Source organism: Marasmius oreades, chromosome 6, assembly GCF_018924745.1.
Source record: "Marasmius oreades isolate 03SP1 chromosome 6, whole genome shotgun sequence".
Taxonomy (NCBI): domain Eukaryota; kingdom Fungi; phylum Basidiomycota; class Agaricomycetes; order Agaricales; family Marasmiaceae; genus Marasmius; species Marasmius oreades.
In genome coordinates, this window is record NC_057328.1 from 3,887,627 (window position 1) to 3,901,450 (window position 13,824).

The window sequence follows — 13,824 nt, forward strand, 5'->3', positions numbered from 1 at the left end:
TCTACATCGACCAAGATTCATATAGATTTTCTCGTAGGAATATGGACATCATTCACGATGTTTCGGTGGCATAGCATGTCTCTGATAAAACTACCTTCTCAATCCTTCCACCGTTGCCTGTAGCAAATGCTCCGGATTTTCCCAGTGTAGCTAGAGAGTGGGATGGAGTGGCGATGAGTCGTTCAGCACCCACTGTATCAGAAGTCAAACTGCTTACCATATGGTTCCCGTCCATCTTGTAGACCTTCAACGGCCTTGCACTCCCTCCCCTCGAAACATGTTCATTGTAAGTTCGTTCTAGTTCCTTCGGACCCCAGAAACAGTGCCAATTTGTTTGCGAGGCGTAAAGCAAGGTTACTTTCAAGCGAGGGAAGTACGAACGAATGAGGTTGTCATCATAAAGGACCCGTTCAGTCATCTCCCTGAGCGTTGTTTGCATCGGCTCAACAAACCTTTCAACGGAAAAAAGGTGAGTCGCAAGTAACGATTAATTTGAAATCGAGAAGGAATAAGAGCGCACATGGGAAACTCAAATACAGCTGCCCCCGCATCGAAGTTTCTCTGCAACTCTTCTGGAGACCATTTCATGATAGTTGAATTCTCACTTCCTTTCGTTGTTAGGTCCATGTCTTGAAGCTTGCCAGTTTCGGGGTTGGGATGATCGAAGTACGTGGATACCCAATTGGAAAACTGCTTGAATTTTTCTGGTAGAGTTTTCAACTCTCGGTCGGTCCAAGGATCGTAAGACTTAATATCGTCGGGTACTTTGAAGCCAAAACACAGATGAGGAGGATCTGTAGGTATAACTGTATAGAAGCATGGGTCCAAAGGAAACGAAGTAATCGCTCACCATCGCAAACAAGGTCTTTTACGTATTTCTCAAGGACCAAATAGTCCTCGTGAGGAACAATATTTTGATCGGAGAATAGCGCCATTCCCGAAGGAGTACCCATCGACCAGGTCATGACCGCGATACCTCCTTCCTTCATATCTTCACTGGCTTTCGGTATCTTTTCCTTCTTGATGAACTGTAGTAGAAACTCGGCCATTACTTTCCCGATTCTGTCGATGAAGACTTTCCGGCCTTGCTTGAGATCTTCGAGCTCTGAGTCACTGTATTTCGTCGAACCAGGATACTGACGTCGATTGAAGATGACGGTACGAAGATTGAGCGAATGAGAAACGTTGTGCATCCTTTCTAGACCGTCTTCACTCGTGCGGGTTAGTCCATTGTCTACAAACCTTGGAACTAGTATGCACTCACGTCCATTGAAACCACTTCCGTGACAGACGACTATCGTGGTGTAGTCGTCGGAGTTTGGTGGAGCGCCATTGTCACTGAAGAAGATCTTTATGTTCTCCGAGAGTGTGTAAGTTTGATAATCGAGCTTCATGTTCGAGTAACAACAGGTCTACTAAGGCTATCATTGTCACTGCCTGAGTTTAAAAATTTTTAAAGATGAGCATCGGACTCATACTTCCTATAATTATTTCCCTCTCGGCTCTGGTACAGCAGATGAGTACTATCTGTAATGGCTAAATCCCGAATTTATAGTGATTTTATTGAGTGGATAGGGAGGGAGAGAGTTGCCGGAGAGAGGGCTCTGAAAAGGTAGGTGTTTGAAAATATCAGTCACACAATGTCACATTGGCGAAAAGCGGCCGAATACCCAACCCCACGGCCCCGGGCCAGGTACGATAAGTAGCGCGATGTCGTTTGGCAGCGGTCGGCACTGAATTGTAACTCCGACTGATTGCGGTTTTGTCACGCCTCAGTCGATCTCGTTTTGAATGCTTTCCTCCACATCTATACATGGGCGGTATAGCTCCAAAATAGTGCATTCAGCTTGTATTATTATAGGGAAAAGATATACTTAGTACCGGGAAGAAATCTGTGTCCTGCGCCCAGGAAATGACCTTGTTGGCAATGATTTTATGTACTCCACCCGAAATATCATCATTTTCCAAGATGAAAAAACCAAAGTAAAATACATAGATCTATTGAAAAATAGCCTAGGAATGTATTCCGCTTAAGTCCGAGACCACAAGAACTGCGAGGAAAGCGAGAGGAAAGGGGGAAAGTGGATTTTTAAACACCTACCCACTTTTAAACTCAGGCAACTTGACCGAGCTAGACCCTCAAGATGACGACAATTTCACTTTTGATGAGCAAGAGGGTGTGGATCAGGCGAAGAAATGGCTAGAAGACGACGAGGAGATTGCAATGGTACTGAGATATATGGCAGCACAGCTAGTTTACAAGGCAGACAGCGTGAGGGGCGAAGGGACACGCGGACTACTATAGTTTCGAAACCCTCAATCTGAGGCCATTTTCGAGTGCTGTTTAACAGTGTTACTGGTATAGTAAAGCACGACTATCTTCTTTGCCTAGTACAGATCGGCTAGCCTTCGAAATCGTTTTCAGTGGTTCCTGTTGGAATCTGTGGTTTCGCCCCGATGCCGGGACCGGCGTAGGTACTGTGTCACGTTTGTAGGTACTGCGTATGTAATCAATCCATCCCTCTTTTTGCTTCCTCCATCGCATCGTTGCGTCTCGAGTTCGCCTCACGGTTGTCCTCATCTCTGTGAGATTGTTCTGTTGTCTCGCGTCTATACCCGCCCTCAACAGTTCCCTCCTTTTAAGCTCTCGTTTGTTGCTCAACACCCTGAGATTGGTAGCTCATGTTTGTAGCATAACCGTTCTCGGTTCCTATGAAAGAGGTAAACTCAATCGTTGTCAGGATTATTCCGGTTGACGTCTGGCCATGAATATTATCTTGAGAAGCCATTTTTCGTATGTGAAGAATTACGTGGCTGGCGAGGATAGAGTGAAGGACGCGTTCTAAGCTAAGGAAAAGAGACCGGTTCAGATGCGTAATCGATGGATGTGGAGGTACTTACCCGGTGAGGAGCAGTACGAGGTCAGGCTGAGAGGTGTAGAAGAAGTATTGAAAGAAAGGATATGGTAAGTATGTCTCCTTATTACGGACAACTGAGCTCACGGATAGAATGAGGATGACGATCACATTGATCAGCGATACCACTGTTAGTGTGCCATGAGTTCGAAGAAATTCCTTCAAGGAAACGTAAGCCCCACTGAAGGTCAGCGCATAGTAGATGACACCTGAATATAGTATGGGTTTGTATTTGATTGAACACGATGTAACATTGAACAGTTCACTCACCATCCCGATAGACAACCTTTACGAAGCTCGAACTTCCACCGCTCCGATCTGACACAAAAGTTCACATTAGCAATAAGGAAAAAAGGTCTCTGATTGTCTTACAGGCACTAATTCCAGGTATCGCCATCAGGATGAAACCAGCTTGTAGAGTTCAGTTTCTTGAAACCCTTTGTCAAGGGAAGTTAATCACGAACCCATATCTGCAAGCATCAACAAAATCCAAGGCACAACGATTTCCTTATTCGTCGCCATATAGAAACATCTTTGAAGTTGTTCCGACACGCCAGGTATATCGATTACAGGGTCTGATGAATATGAATACTGGGATGTGAGTAAGGAGGAAAGGATTCCATATGATAGGAACAGACATTGGACTCCTCTTACGAATTTTGAGAGGAAGAATAGCGCAGGAATCCCGCCCGCTACCGAGGACACGACAATCATAACCCCTATCAGTGGTTTCCACGCCCAAACGGCCCATATTCGAAGTACAAGGATGACTATTCACAGCGAATGGGAAATACAAATTAGGGTACAACAAAACGGCAAGACTCGGAAATATACCTTCAGAAATCGATATTCCGGCAATCGAACCCCCTACATTCATCTCAGCGGATCAGAATATCTGCGAATAGAATCTCGTACATGCAGACGTCGCATAAGTGATCGTGCATGCTCTCTTAGTAGAGGCGCCCGATATGACTACATTTCATTGCAGGTCAGTAAGAGCGAGGGGAAAGAGGAGGAAAATCGGAGGAAAATCGTTGAACTGACAATACTGATTCAAGATAATTTGATCCAACAGTGGTAGATACCTCTGTACAAGGTACATCAAGCTGAATAGTACGGTTTTCACCTTGACTGGCCGTTTTCGAGGACTGAGGACAGCCCATATGTACTCGAGCTCGACATCGAAATTGAGAAGAACATCGTAGATGAAAAGTGCTTCTCCAGCAGCTAAATGCGTAAATCGTGAGGATGCGTTGGGGAAAGTTAAGATTTGAGAGCGATCGTACCGAAAAAGTACTGGAAATCGATATTAACGAGTTAGTAGCTAGGGAATTTGTTGACAAAGTTGTCACAGAGAAAACTCACGCGAACGAGTACCTCATGCTGAAGCGCCGCTACAATGTCCACATCTGAGGGTATCTCGACCATTCGGAGCTTTTGTACGGGGCGGGCGAGGGAAGGTGAAAGACGGGAAAAAGAAGACTGAGCCTACTTAAAGCGAGCTGAAACCCGTGTAAATTCCCCAAGAGCTATACTTAACTCGATGGCTCTCAGGGTACAGCAAGGGTCCTTCTAGCTACAGATCCAGCAACCTGTCCGTCATTTATCTGTCACTCAATTCATGATTGTGAATTGGTTGTTGCCGCCACTGTCCGAACCTGCCAAAAACCCCAACGAAGGGAGCAAAAAACCATATCGTGAGTACGGAATCAACATATCAACAACAATGATTGATGAATGATTTTCGTGGTCAGATAGACCGATATTGTCTTGCAGACGACGATAATTAGTCCGTTTGGACCCTAATTGGGGGCAGTGGTTGGGCTAGAACGTCACGTTGCCTCCATACATTCTATTACTAGTAGAAGTGCCAAAAATGGTTCATAAGCCTGTGTTAGATCTTATACAGAACCAGAAGACGCACATCCCGCGAGCAAGCTACCGATATCGTGTTCCCTTTCCCTATCATATGGGTTAACCCCACCTGCGTTGAAGCTTGAAGAACGCCTTCAAGCACCGCGATGCAAAATTATACTTGCCCTCAGCTATCTACTTCTTGTTGAAGATCAACCAACAGATTTGAACAAATGAGAGATAACAAGACTCACGATATTGATTCCAAACACACTCTGTCAAGTAATAGTAAGTAGGCGTGAAAGCCGAGTACTCGTGAAGTGAGAGAGATAGTAATAGCCTGCCCTCAAGTTGTGCCTGTCGGAATTTGAACGTACTAATACGTAAGTAGTAACTGCTCCCGCGCAGCAACCTTTACCTCCCTTTCAGACTACCTCCTGTTTCGCTCATTTCACGTTCACGACCACCTCTACCAACTGTCCGAGCTGGTCTAGTTTGGGAAATTGGCTATAGCATGTTACCGAATTACCACCTCAGGCATGGTTCTGACAGCCAATGTGAGAGTCTGTTAGGGCCTCGTAGGAAGCTTGAGAAAAAACAGGCACTTGTAGTGCACGGATCCCCACTCCGACAGTTACAAATTACAATTTCTCCTTTGTCTGATCAACAAAGTTCCTGCCTCGACTAGGACGACACCCCCCAGAAATTTCTTTTCCACAATTTTTCAATCTCTCACAACACCGCTGAGCCTGAGCTAAATTCCCCACGCTTGGTGTCTAAGTACAAAATCCGAATTGAATCCTTGGAGCTGAATGAGGAAAAAACAAGAAGATGGCCAAAAGACGCTCCCAGTCCATCGAGTCAATCAAATCATTGAAGACCGACCGCAACTATCAAAAAAACTAACTGATCAACATGAGGTTCCACGGAGAACAGCTTAATTAGAACTGTTGCTGCGCTTTATAACGCCTCCGAACAAAATGAAATGTAGAGTGAAATTCGGAGAGGTCACTTGAGAATGACACGTTCGGGATGGGAAGAATAAATATGAATTGGACGGATGGGAGAAATAAAAAATTCAGCAGTTTATAAGCCTGCTTTCGAGCCTCCAAAACATAAAGAATCAGAAAAACATGATCCCAGAATGATTGACCATCGCAGGAGTCGAACCTGCACTCTCCTGATTACATGTGAGTTACATTGGCCATTGTAATCGGGCGCGATTCCGTTTCGCCGGATGGCCATATGGTTTGAAAGTCGGAATCCATCTATTCTGGGATCGATTGATCACTTTCTGCTTCCTTCCTCGGAGTTCGAATCACGGGCAAATTGCAACAATTCATCCGCACCAGAGTGTTCCAAACCGAATTCCCTTCCCCTCGAACTTACATTAGTTGGCGGAAGGAGAAATAAAATTGATAGCTGTTTAAAGTAAAGGCCTTCTTTCGATCCTCCGAAACATACTTAAAAGACCAGGAAACCCTGCATTGACCATCGCAGGAGTCGAACCTGCAATCTCCTGATTACATTTGGACTAACTTTTCCCACATCATAATCGGACGCGATTCCATTTCGCCAGACGGCCGTACGTATTGTTTGAGAGCAGAAATCCTTGTATTCCAAGATTGATTGTGAAGCCTTCTCAGAGTTCGAAACGCGGGGAATCATTAATGATTCATCCGCATCAGACTGTTTCAAACCGAATTTCCTTCCCCTTACTACCTTATATTGTTCATTTTTCTTCTTGGTTTGGCTGTACCGCGGTCCACGGTCCCTTCTGGCCGCCGCCACTATTCTGGCGTTCTCCACAGTAAATTCATGCATTTCGTTTAAACCGGAGACGTCACGACGTCTCTCTCAACTCAAACTCAAATCAAAAATTTAAATTTATTTTGAGCGACCTCTTGAGTGCCCACTGTGAACGATATATTACTAGTAGTTCTGAGCCCTGTAGAATATAGTAATCTCAAACATGCTCTCAAAATTTAATTCAACTCAATCTCAAAAGTTCAATTTAATCTTAATGTCTCAAAAATTCAATTCAATCTCAATCTTAAAAGTCTCAGAACTTCAATTTCAATTTTTCAAAATTCAACTCAATCTCAACCTGATATGAAGGTTGAGAAGCAGTGAGTTTGTCATAGTTCAAGTAAATGAAAGTATATAGATAACTGAATACTAGTGTGAATAGTTTATTATTCAGAGCAAATGTTGAGGCTATTAGTGTTGCTTGTATTTGACCAAGGCTGATGCAGGGTAGTGTTAGCTGTTTTGATTGCGTTACGCCCACATGCATGCCATACTGCGTACTTAGAAAAATTGGGAGAATTTGAGACATCAAGATTAAATTGTACTTTTGAGATTGAGTTGAATTAAATTTTGAGAGTATGTTTGAGATTACTATATTCTACAGGGCTCAGAGCTACTAATAATATTGTTCAGTGGGCACTTAAACTGAGGTCGCTCAAAATAAATCTAAATTTTTGATTTGAGTTTGAGTTGAGAGAGATGTCACGACATCTCTCGTGGCAGTTGCGTCCCGAGGTGACGCGTGTCTTGTGCCTGCCGCGGCTAAATATTTGACCCCCAGTTATCTTATTGTACCCTCCCTACTTGTACATACGAGGGATGGCCATAAAAAAGTAACTGTAGAGTTTACTTCCTATTCCGTTTCAATTCTCATTCTTCGTTTGTCTAGTGCACTACATAACTGTGAATTAAAATTCATTCAAATGAAGGGCCGGGCCGGGACTTGACGGTACAGTCGGGGACCTGAGTTTGATAAGTTACGATATGGCGACGTGTCACCAGACCGTAGCTTCTTCTCTTCCCATCATGTCCCGTCCCGTATCCGCCCTCCTAATCTTTCCTTGTTTCGTCCCTCACTGACCGACTCACCTCCAAAACCTGTCTTTTGGCTCTGTGGATTACTTGGCTACGGTACGTTACGAGCCCTTGATTCTACAGTCTACTTGACACTGCCTATATTCCATCCAGATATTGACGGATGGCCGGTTTCTTTACTTTCCTGTCCGTATTTGTCTTTATTTTTATTTTTATCGCTAACGAAGCTCAGCTCCAAGGCTTCCGCTCTCTCCAGAACGACAGCATCAGTCTTCCAATGCCGTCAATGTTCGAACTCCCCCCGTACGCTGCAATGACTCTTCTCCCCGTGGTCCATAGCCACAGGCCGTTTTATACTTTAATATATGCACTGTCAATTTGAACATATATTGAGCTATTGAGATTGATTGAAAATTGAGTGTTCAAAAGTGGGAATGAGGTCACCATTGGACTCCAAAATTGAAAGATTGAGATTGGGATTGATTGAGATATTGTAATTATGATTGTGATTGAGAATTTGAGATTAAATTTGAGATGTAAAGGTCACTCAAAAAATTTAAAATATTTGATTTGATTTTGAGTTGAGAGAGACGTCGCGACGTCTCTCGTTTAAACGAAATGCATGAAACGTCACTTCTCCATTGTTGCCCAACAGCACTCCAATACTCTCTTGTGGGTGTGAAAGCGCAGCGAATTTGCAAATACTAATTTTGTAAGAATCACCCCAGCCGTAGTTGAACTCTGAAGCTAACCCTTGAACGCTTGAGTTTAGCTTGAGAATAACCAATCGAGTTTGGAAAAAGGTGAAGGAAGGTGTGGGGATTCAATATTCAATATTCAAAAAATGTGGTGCGTGATGATCAACTTGAACTTCTGCGCTCTGACTCGGAGCGCCATGTGGAAGTTGGACAGAGAGATCTGGGTGTTTGCTAGCTATATAACTTAACTTTGCCAGGAAAAAGAAAAAAGCAAATTTCCAGTTCCTGAAGACTGACCACCGCAGGGGTCGAACCTGCAATCTCCTGATTATACGATTATAAGGATCAATTGATGCTATCGTAGTCAGACGCGATGCCATTTCGCCAGGCGGCCATATTTTGGCAGAACCATTTATTGGTTATGGGCATGGCCTTGTTCGGTCAGGATTCCTTACGTTATTCGATTTACCCAAGATGTTCCTCCATGCTCGTAAGGTATTGATACCATATGATCCCTTGCTCGTGGGGTAGGTTCCCTCGACACGCCTTTTGTTTTGAGTATGTGCTTCTTTTATGTAACGGACGAAAAGAATACGGGTAAATAACAATACACGTTACTTTCCTTAGTTACGAGGCGCTAGTTCGGAAGTTTTTTGTATCAGTTGACATTTATCTGTATTACCGGGGACGCGGATCCTGTTGCTGGAATGAATAATGGAACTCAAGCAAATGTTTCCGAGATCGGCCAGCACGGTTCAACAGGCAAAAGCGTTGATGGTCCGATGTAAGCTGGTGAAAAAGAAACTTGAAGTGGAAGCGTTATCGAGAGATCTACTCAGCTGACTTGGAAGATTGATTTCAAAAGAAGCAAAGTCCTAAGAAAAGTGACAATGACGTCGCCGATGAGAACGAACGACGAGTATGCAGCTTTGCCCGGGGTCACATAGCGTAAGGCTCAAGCGGTACCAGTAGGCCGTCATATCGGCGAGATCACCAATTCCGTTCAGAACTCGGATTTTTCGAATAGCATTTCGGGGGCGTAAACTACCGGGACCGTCCATACTTAGTCCGTAAAACCGATCATTCCACATTCGAAATTCACACTGTTTCCGGGGAATGATTGGAGCAACGATAAATACCGACGGTGATGAGGTTACGTAAATGCAAGTAGGGATGCACATCCGGTGTAAGTACGGGTCCACGTGAATCACGGCGGTTTTTGCGCTAACGAGAAGCTTTGCTCTCTCTCATTGAGCAGCTCAAGTCGTGGGGTCTGGGATGTGCATAGCGGATAGAGTAGTGACATCAGCTACGTTGACGACCGACGGTATTATAGTTACCGAACACTGTAAATGTAATAGAGAAAATTAAAGGGAGATCTGTGATGTCCGTCCGGATAATCGATGTCCGTCGAGTCAAAGGCTTTTCTTTTGTCCCTCCTCCCTCATATTTCTGGTGTTATCCTCCTGGAAAGGGTCGAGCTGATCGAGCTTTCCGTTGGCGGGAATTCAGGACGAATGACGTCAGGGATGTAATACACACACACAAACATATGATGTCAGATGATGTAAAGAGACGGGATACCTTAATTTGGCAAGTTTTGGGGGTATTATACGTTTTTTCCTTCTCCCTCGTTTGCTCCTACGACTACGACGACTTTCATTCCCGGGAACATACACGAAATCCGCACTTACTGTATCAAAACGACAAACTTACACGACAATTCACACACGACCACTCAACTCCAAGAGCTTTTTGTTACTCCAACCTCCCCTCTCTCCACTCGTCTCCACTTCTCCCCCTTGTCCGACCCCACTTTCCAAGGCATTCGACGGTCGTTGCCGTAAATCAAATTATATACCACTTTCCCCGGAACGATGGGAGGGGATCACAAATGTCCTGTTTGCCAGGCTACGTTTACAAGGCCTCAACATGTTGCAAGGCATATGCGAAGTCGTGAGTCTTTTGCTGTTATTTCACGATGGATCCCGATGGAGTTATCTGCACGTCATTGACAAGACTGTTGTCGTCGCCACGTTATTTCGCAACGTGTCGACCACCCTTTTTTTTGAACCCTTTTTTAACCTTTTTTTTTTGCCCCGTTTTCCCGTCGGAGCTTTCTACGACTCCCGCGACTCAGTCACTCATTGCCCTCCTAGACACCGGTGACAGACCATACAAATGCCAACACTGTGGGGATCAATTTGCGCGTAGCGACCTTTTATCAAGGCATGTCAACAAGTGTCATGCGGGTGAGAAAGCCACGGTAGGAGGTGCTCCTCCTACGGGAAGAAGAAAAGGCTCGTCGGCTACGAGAGCTACGACGTCTAAACAGGCGTGCGATCAGTGTGTACAGAGCAGTTTGCCATGTGATGGGTGTAATCCTTGTTGTGCGTTTTCTACCTCTTTTCAATTGTTGGTTGCATTGAGCTGACCTTCAATTTGAACCTTTGACAGCGAAATGCGTTCAGCGAAAATGCCGTTGCACTTACGTCAAATTCCATCGACAGACAGCGCCTATTGGACCTGGACATAATCCTCGTTCGATGGCATCTGCGACGACGTCAACGCCTTCATCGTTGGCTTCTGCTGTTGGTGGTGGTGGTGGTAGCATACCCAATTCGATTTTGCCTAATGCATCTGTTGCTCTTTATGCGTCGTCGTTACATCAACATCATGCTCAACATCCTGGTCATACACATCCTCATCATGTGGCGCAACAACAGCAGCAGCTACCGCCTTATGGCTCTTTGTATGGAACGGACGAGTTTTTGTTAGGTCCTGCACCTGGATGTGGGATTCCAAATATATCTGGGTCGACGACTGGTACGACTACGTCGTCGTCGTCGTCGCATGAATTACAGCCACCGTCTTCGAATGGGACGTATGCGGGGAGTTTTACGTTTCCGCCTGTATATGCGCCTCAGCCACCACCAGGGCAAGGTAGACAATCTCATTCGGATGGGGAGAGTGGTTTGGTTGGGGATTATACCACGAGGTATAGGGAGCTTATGAGGCGGGGGTCTGTGGCTTCTTCTTCTTATGGAGGAGGAGGGGGAGATGTGGATCCGACTGCGTTGATGTTTCCGCAGTTTTATGGGTCTGGTGGAGGAGGAGGGGGGGGGTATTATAGAAGTGGGAGTTCTTCTGGAGGAGGTGCGGGAGGAGGGGGAGTTGTGGAAAGTGAGAGCGAGAGTGAGAGTGCGAGTGCGAGTGCGAGTGGGACGAGTTCGGCGACTAGTTCTAGTGTGCATTTGCCGAATTCTGGGGTTGGGTTTCCGGTGAGTACACCTCTCTTTTTTATTTGGTTGGCGTGTTAATGTTTTGTAGAATGGAAATCAGGGGTATATGCTTCATTCCCATCAACACCAATCGTCTGCCTCTCCTGATCATCTTCATCAAACTATGCCACCACCACCGTCGTCATCGTCGTCCGTTTCTTCTGGTACTCAACCATCAGGGCCACCGGCTCCTTCGCAAACGCAAACGCAAACGTCAGGACGGTTATTGTCTCGACCGGGGACGGCACATGGGGTGTCTTCTGTGTTTGGACTTTTGTCTTTGGATGATCCGAATGTGTTGGCGGGGTTAGCTACTGATGGACAACCGTTTTTCCATAATGCGTTTGGAGATTCGGGGGGTGATGGTGCTGGTGCTGGAGGTGGGGGTGGAGGTGGGGGTGGAAATGATCCCAATGCGACGCCTATGCCGAGGTTTATGAATACGAGTCCGCATCAGGGAGCTGGCGAGTTACCACCATCTGGTGAAGGGGGACAACAACATGGACAGAGGTCTGGTGGGAAACAAGTTCAGCATGGGTTTCCTCAGACACCGGGGGTGAATAGGGAACAGGAAACGAGGGAGTTGAGAGAGTTTTGGAAGCAGTATATGAGGACGCCGTTGAGTGGTGGTGCTGCTGGGGTTATGGGACTTCCGACTCCAGGTGGGCAAGGCCAAGGGCAGCAGGATGTGCATATGATGTCGCCTGGGATTTTGGGATATCGAAGGGGAAGAGTGTCTTCCATGCCGAGTGCGAAGACGCCTACGGATGAAGAGATGGGTGGAGGAGGGTATTTGGGGACGTATGCGGGGCAGTATCGGTATTCTAATTCTACCTCTTCCCAAAAGCAACGGCACCCACAGCAGCAGCAGCAGCAACAGCAACAGACTGTTACGGGGTCGGGAACGGATGATTTGAAGAGTTATGAAGCTGCTGTGATGGCTAGGAAGGCGCCTACGAATTTGAATATTGCGCCGAAGATTAGGAATCGGAGGTTTGGTGATGGGATAGAGGCGGGGAAAGGGGCTGGGTTTGCCCTTACGCTTCCTGCTGGTCGTGGTGGTACTAATGGTGTTGGCGGTGCTACTGGTGGTGCTGGCGCTGGTACTGGCGCCGGTGCGGCTGCTGCTGCATCCGCCGCTGCTTCCAGTACGTCTGGATCGACATCTCCATCGAAACGAAGACCGACGTATAAACGGCTTGCTTCTCAAACGCTCGAATCGGGTGTTTCCAAGCGAGCTCTACTTAGCTGGCAAGGAGAAGATGGAGATGGAGATGGAGATGATGAAGGAGATGAAGGAGATGAAGGAGGAGATGGAGATGATGATAGTGGGTTTACGAGTTCTGGAGGTGTACATCTTTCGCCTCAGATGCAATCGTTGGGTGGAAGGGAGAGTTCTGGGTCACCTGTTGTGAGGGGGGGTGGTGTACAGGGTGGGTCACCGATGATGCATTTTGGTGGGGTTGGTGGTGGTTCGGGTGGTTCGTCGTCGTTGGTTTCTACGGATGCTTGAATGCCTTCTGAGATACTTTTGTTTTTTGGTATGAGTTTTAATAATTGTGTATTTTCTAAGTCTTCTTTTTATTTACTACTCGAGTACTTGTTATACTTGGTATGACTTTGTTGCTTTTCGAGCGTTTTCTTTTCTTTTTACTGCGTCGGATATTTTCCACCGACCGCTTTTCTTCTTGATCTTTTTCCTCTTCGTTCTGTTATGTTTCTAGTAGCTTACATGAAGGTAGTAACTGAACGTAGAGATGAAGTGTTGGCAGTTTTTGGTGGTCGGGAATAATTTTAATTTTTCTTCGCTCATCTGTATTGATCTCTGGGTGCCTCGAGCTGGGTAGAAAGTTACCTGGAGCAGGGGAGTACGCATGTCAAGTGACTGAAAGAAACTGTAAACAGGAATATTGAAGCCTAGCAAGAAATGGCTATGACCGCTGACAGTGTATTTGCGACCAGCCCCCTCGTGCGTCTGATTCTGCACCTATTCCTCGGGTTCGTTGAGTTCAAATCCCAGCATGTGGGGGATCTCTTCTAAGTTCTGGTGTGTTGCAGCTGTGGCGTGTTCCCGCTGGCGCTTTTGTCGTTTGGGTTACTATGAAATTGGTTGAAGGTGCTCTTGAAAGTCATCGACAGGTAGTCGCCGGTCGGCAACAAAGCACGGACTTGGAATGCTTTGACCTCGCAACATGGATGATGGGGCACAAAACGAGGTGGTCTAAGGCAAAA

At 45.9% G+C, this 13,824-nt stretch overlaps 3 protein-coding genes and 3 non-coding genes across 7 annotated transcripts; 1 reads left to right on the forward strand and 5 right to left on the reverse strand.

Moving 5' to 3' along the window:
• Positions 1–52: 52 nt before the first annotated feature.
• E1B28_010705 (uncharacterized protein) lies at positions 53–1,394 on the reverse strand (the record flags this gene model as incomplete). The annotated part of the gene is made up of 4 exons (XM_043155683.1): positions 53–452; positions 521–806; positions 851–1,207; positions 1,265–1,394. 4 exons carry the CDS (start codon positions 1,392–1,394, stop codon positions 53–55), a joined length of 1,173 nt encoding a protein of 390 aa, XP_043008156.1.
• Positions 1,395–2,639: 1,245 nt separating this feature from the next.
• E1B28_010706 (uncharacterized protein) lies at positions 2,640–5,101 on the reverse strand (the record flags this gene model as incomplete). Its single annotated transcript, XM_043155684.1, has 15 exons — positions 5,024–5,101; positions 4,840–4,967; positions 4,281–4,773; positions 4,202–4,211; positions 3,960–4,142; positions 3,831–3,887; positions 3,750–3,782; positions 3,554–3,685; positions 3,380–3,490; positions 3,288–3,326; positions 3,186–3,233; positions 3,098–3,124; positions 3,003–3,043; positions 2,902–2,927; positions 2,640–2,847 (listed from the first exon to the last, which is right to left on the reverse strand). Exons 3-15 carry the CDS (start codon positions 4,341–4,343, stop codon positions 2,640–2,642), a joined length of 978 nt encoding a protein of 325 aa, XP_043008157.1. The 5' UTR covers positions 4,344–4,773; positions 4,840–4,967; positions 5,024–5,101.
• Positions 5,102–5,918: 817 nt separating this feature from the next.
• On the reverse strand, positions 5,919–6,012 carry E1B28_010707. The gene has a single exon. It is a non-coding gene; the product is annotated as a tRNA-Cys (tRNA).
• A 245-nt stretch (positions 6,013–6,257) lies between these two features.
• E1B28_010708 lies at positions 6,258–6,354 on the reverse strand. Its single transcript has one exon. It is a non-coding gene; the product is annotated as a tRNA-His (tRNA).
• A 2,250-nt stretch (positions 6,355–8,604) lies between these two features.
• Positions 8,605–8,705, reverse strand: E1B28_010709. The gene has a single exon. It is a non-coding gene; the product is annotated as a tRNA-Arg (tRNA).
• A 1,212-nt stretch (positions 8,706–9,917) lies between these two features.
• E1B28_010710 (uncharacterized protein) lies at positions 9,918–13,403 on the forward strand. 2 transcript variants are annotated; one of them, XM_043155685.1, is made up of 4 exons: positions 9,918–10,267; positions 10,471–10,701; positions 10,769–11,592; positions 11,642–13,403. In XM_043155685.1, the coding sequence occupies exons 1-4, from the start codon at positions 10,189–10,191 to the stop codon at positions 13,103–13,105; spliced, it is 2,598 nt and encodes an 865-aa protein (XP_043008158.1). In that variant the 5' UTR covers positions 9,918–10,188; the 3' UTR covers positions 13,106–13,403. The 2 variants fall into 2 exon arrangements, with proteins under 2 accessions (XP_043008158.1, XP_043008159.1); XM_043155686.1 differs by having other exon boundaries at positions 9,918–10,701.
• The last annotated feature ends 421 nt before the right edge of the window (positions 13,404–13,824 follow it).

Bases quoted from the DNA above. Each gene is read 5' to 3' on its own strand.
- E1B28_010710 (XM_043155686.1), top strand. From the start codon at position 10,293: ATGGATCCCGATGGAGTTATCTGCACGTCATTGACAAGACTGTTGTCG. The intron at 10,702-10,768 runs GTGCGTTTTCTA...AACCTTTGACAG, and splicing joins TGATGGGTGTAATCCTTGTT to CGAAATGCGTTCAGCGAAAA. The intron at 11,593-11,641 runs GTGAGTACACCT...AATGTTTTGTAG, and splicing joins ATTCTGGGGTTGGGTTTCCG to AATGGAAATCAGGGGTATAT.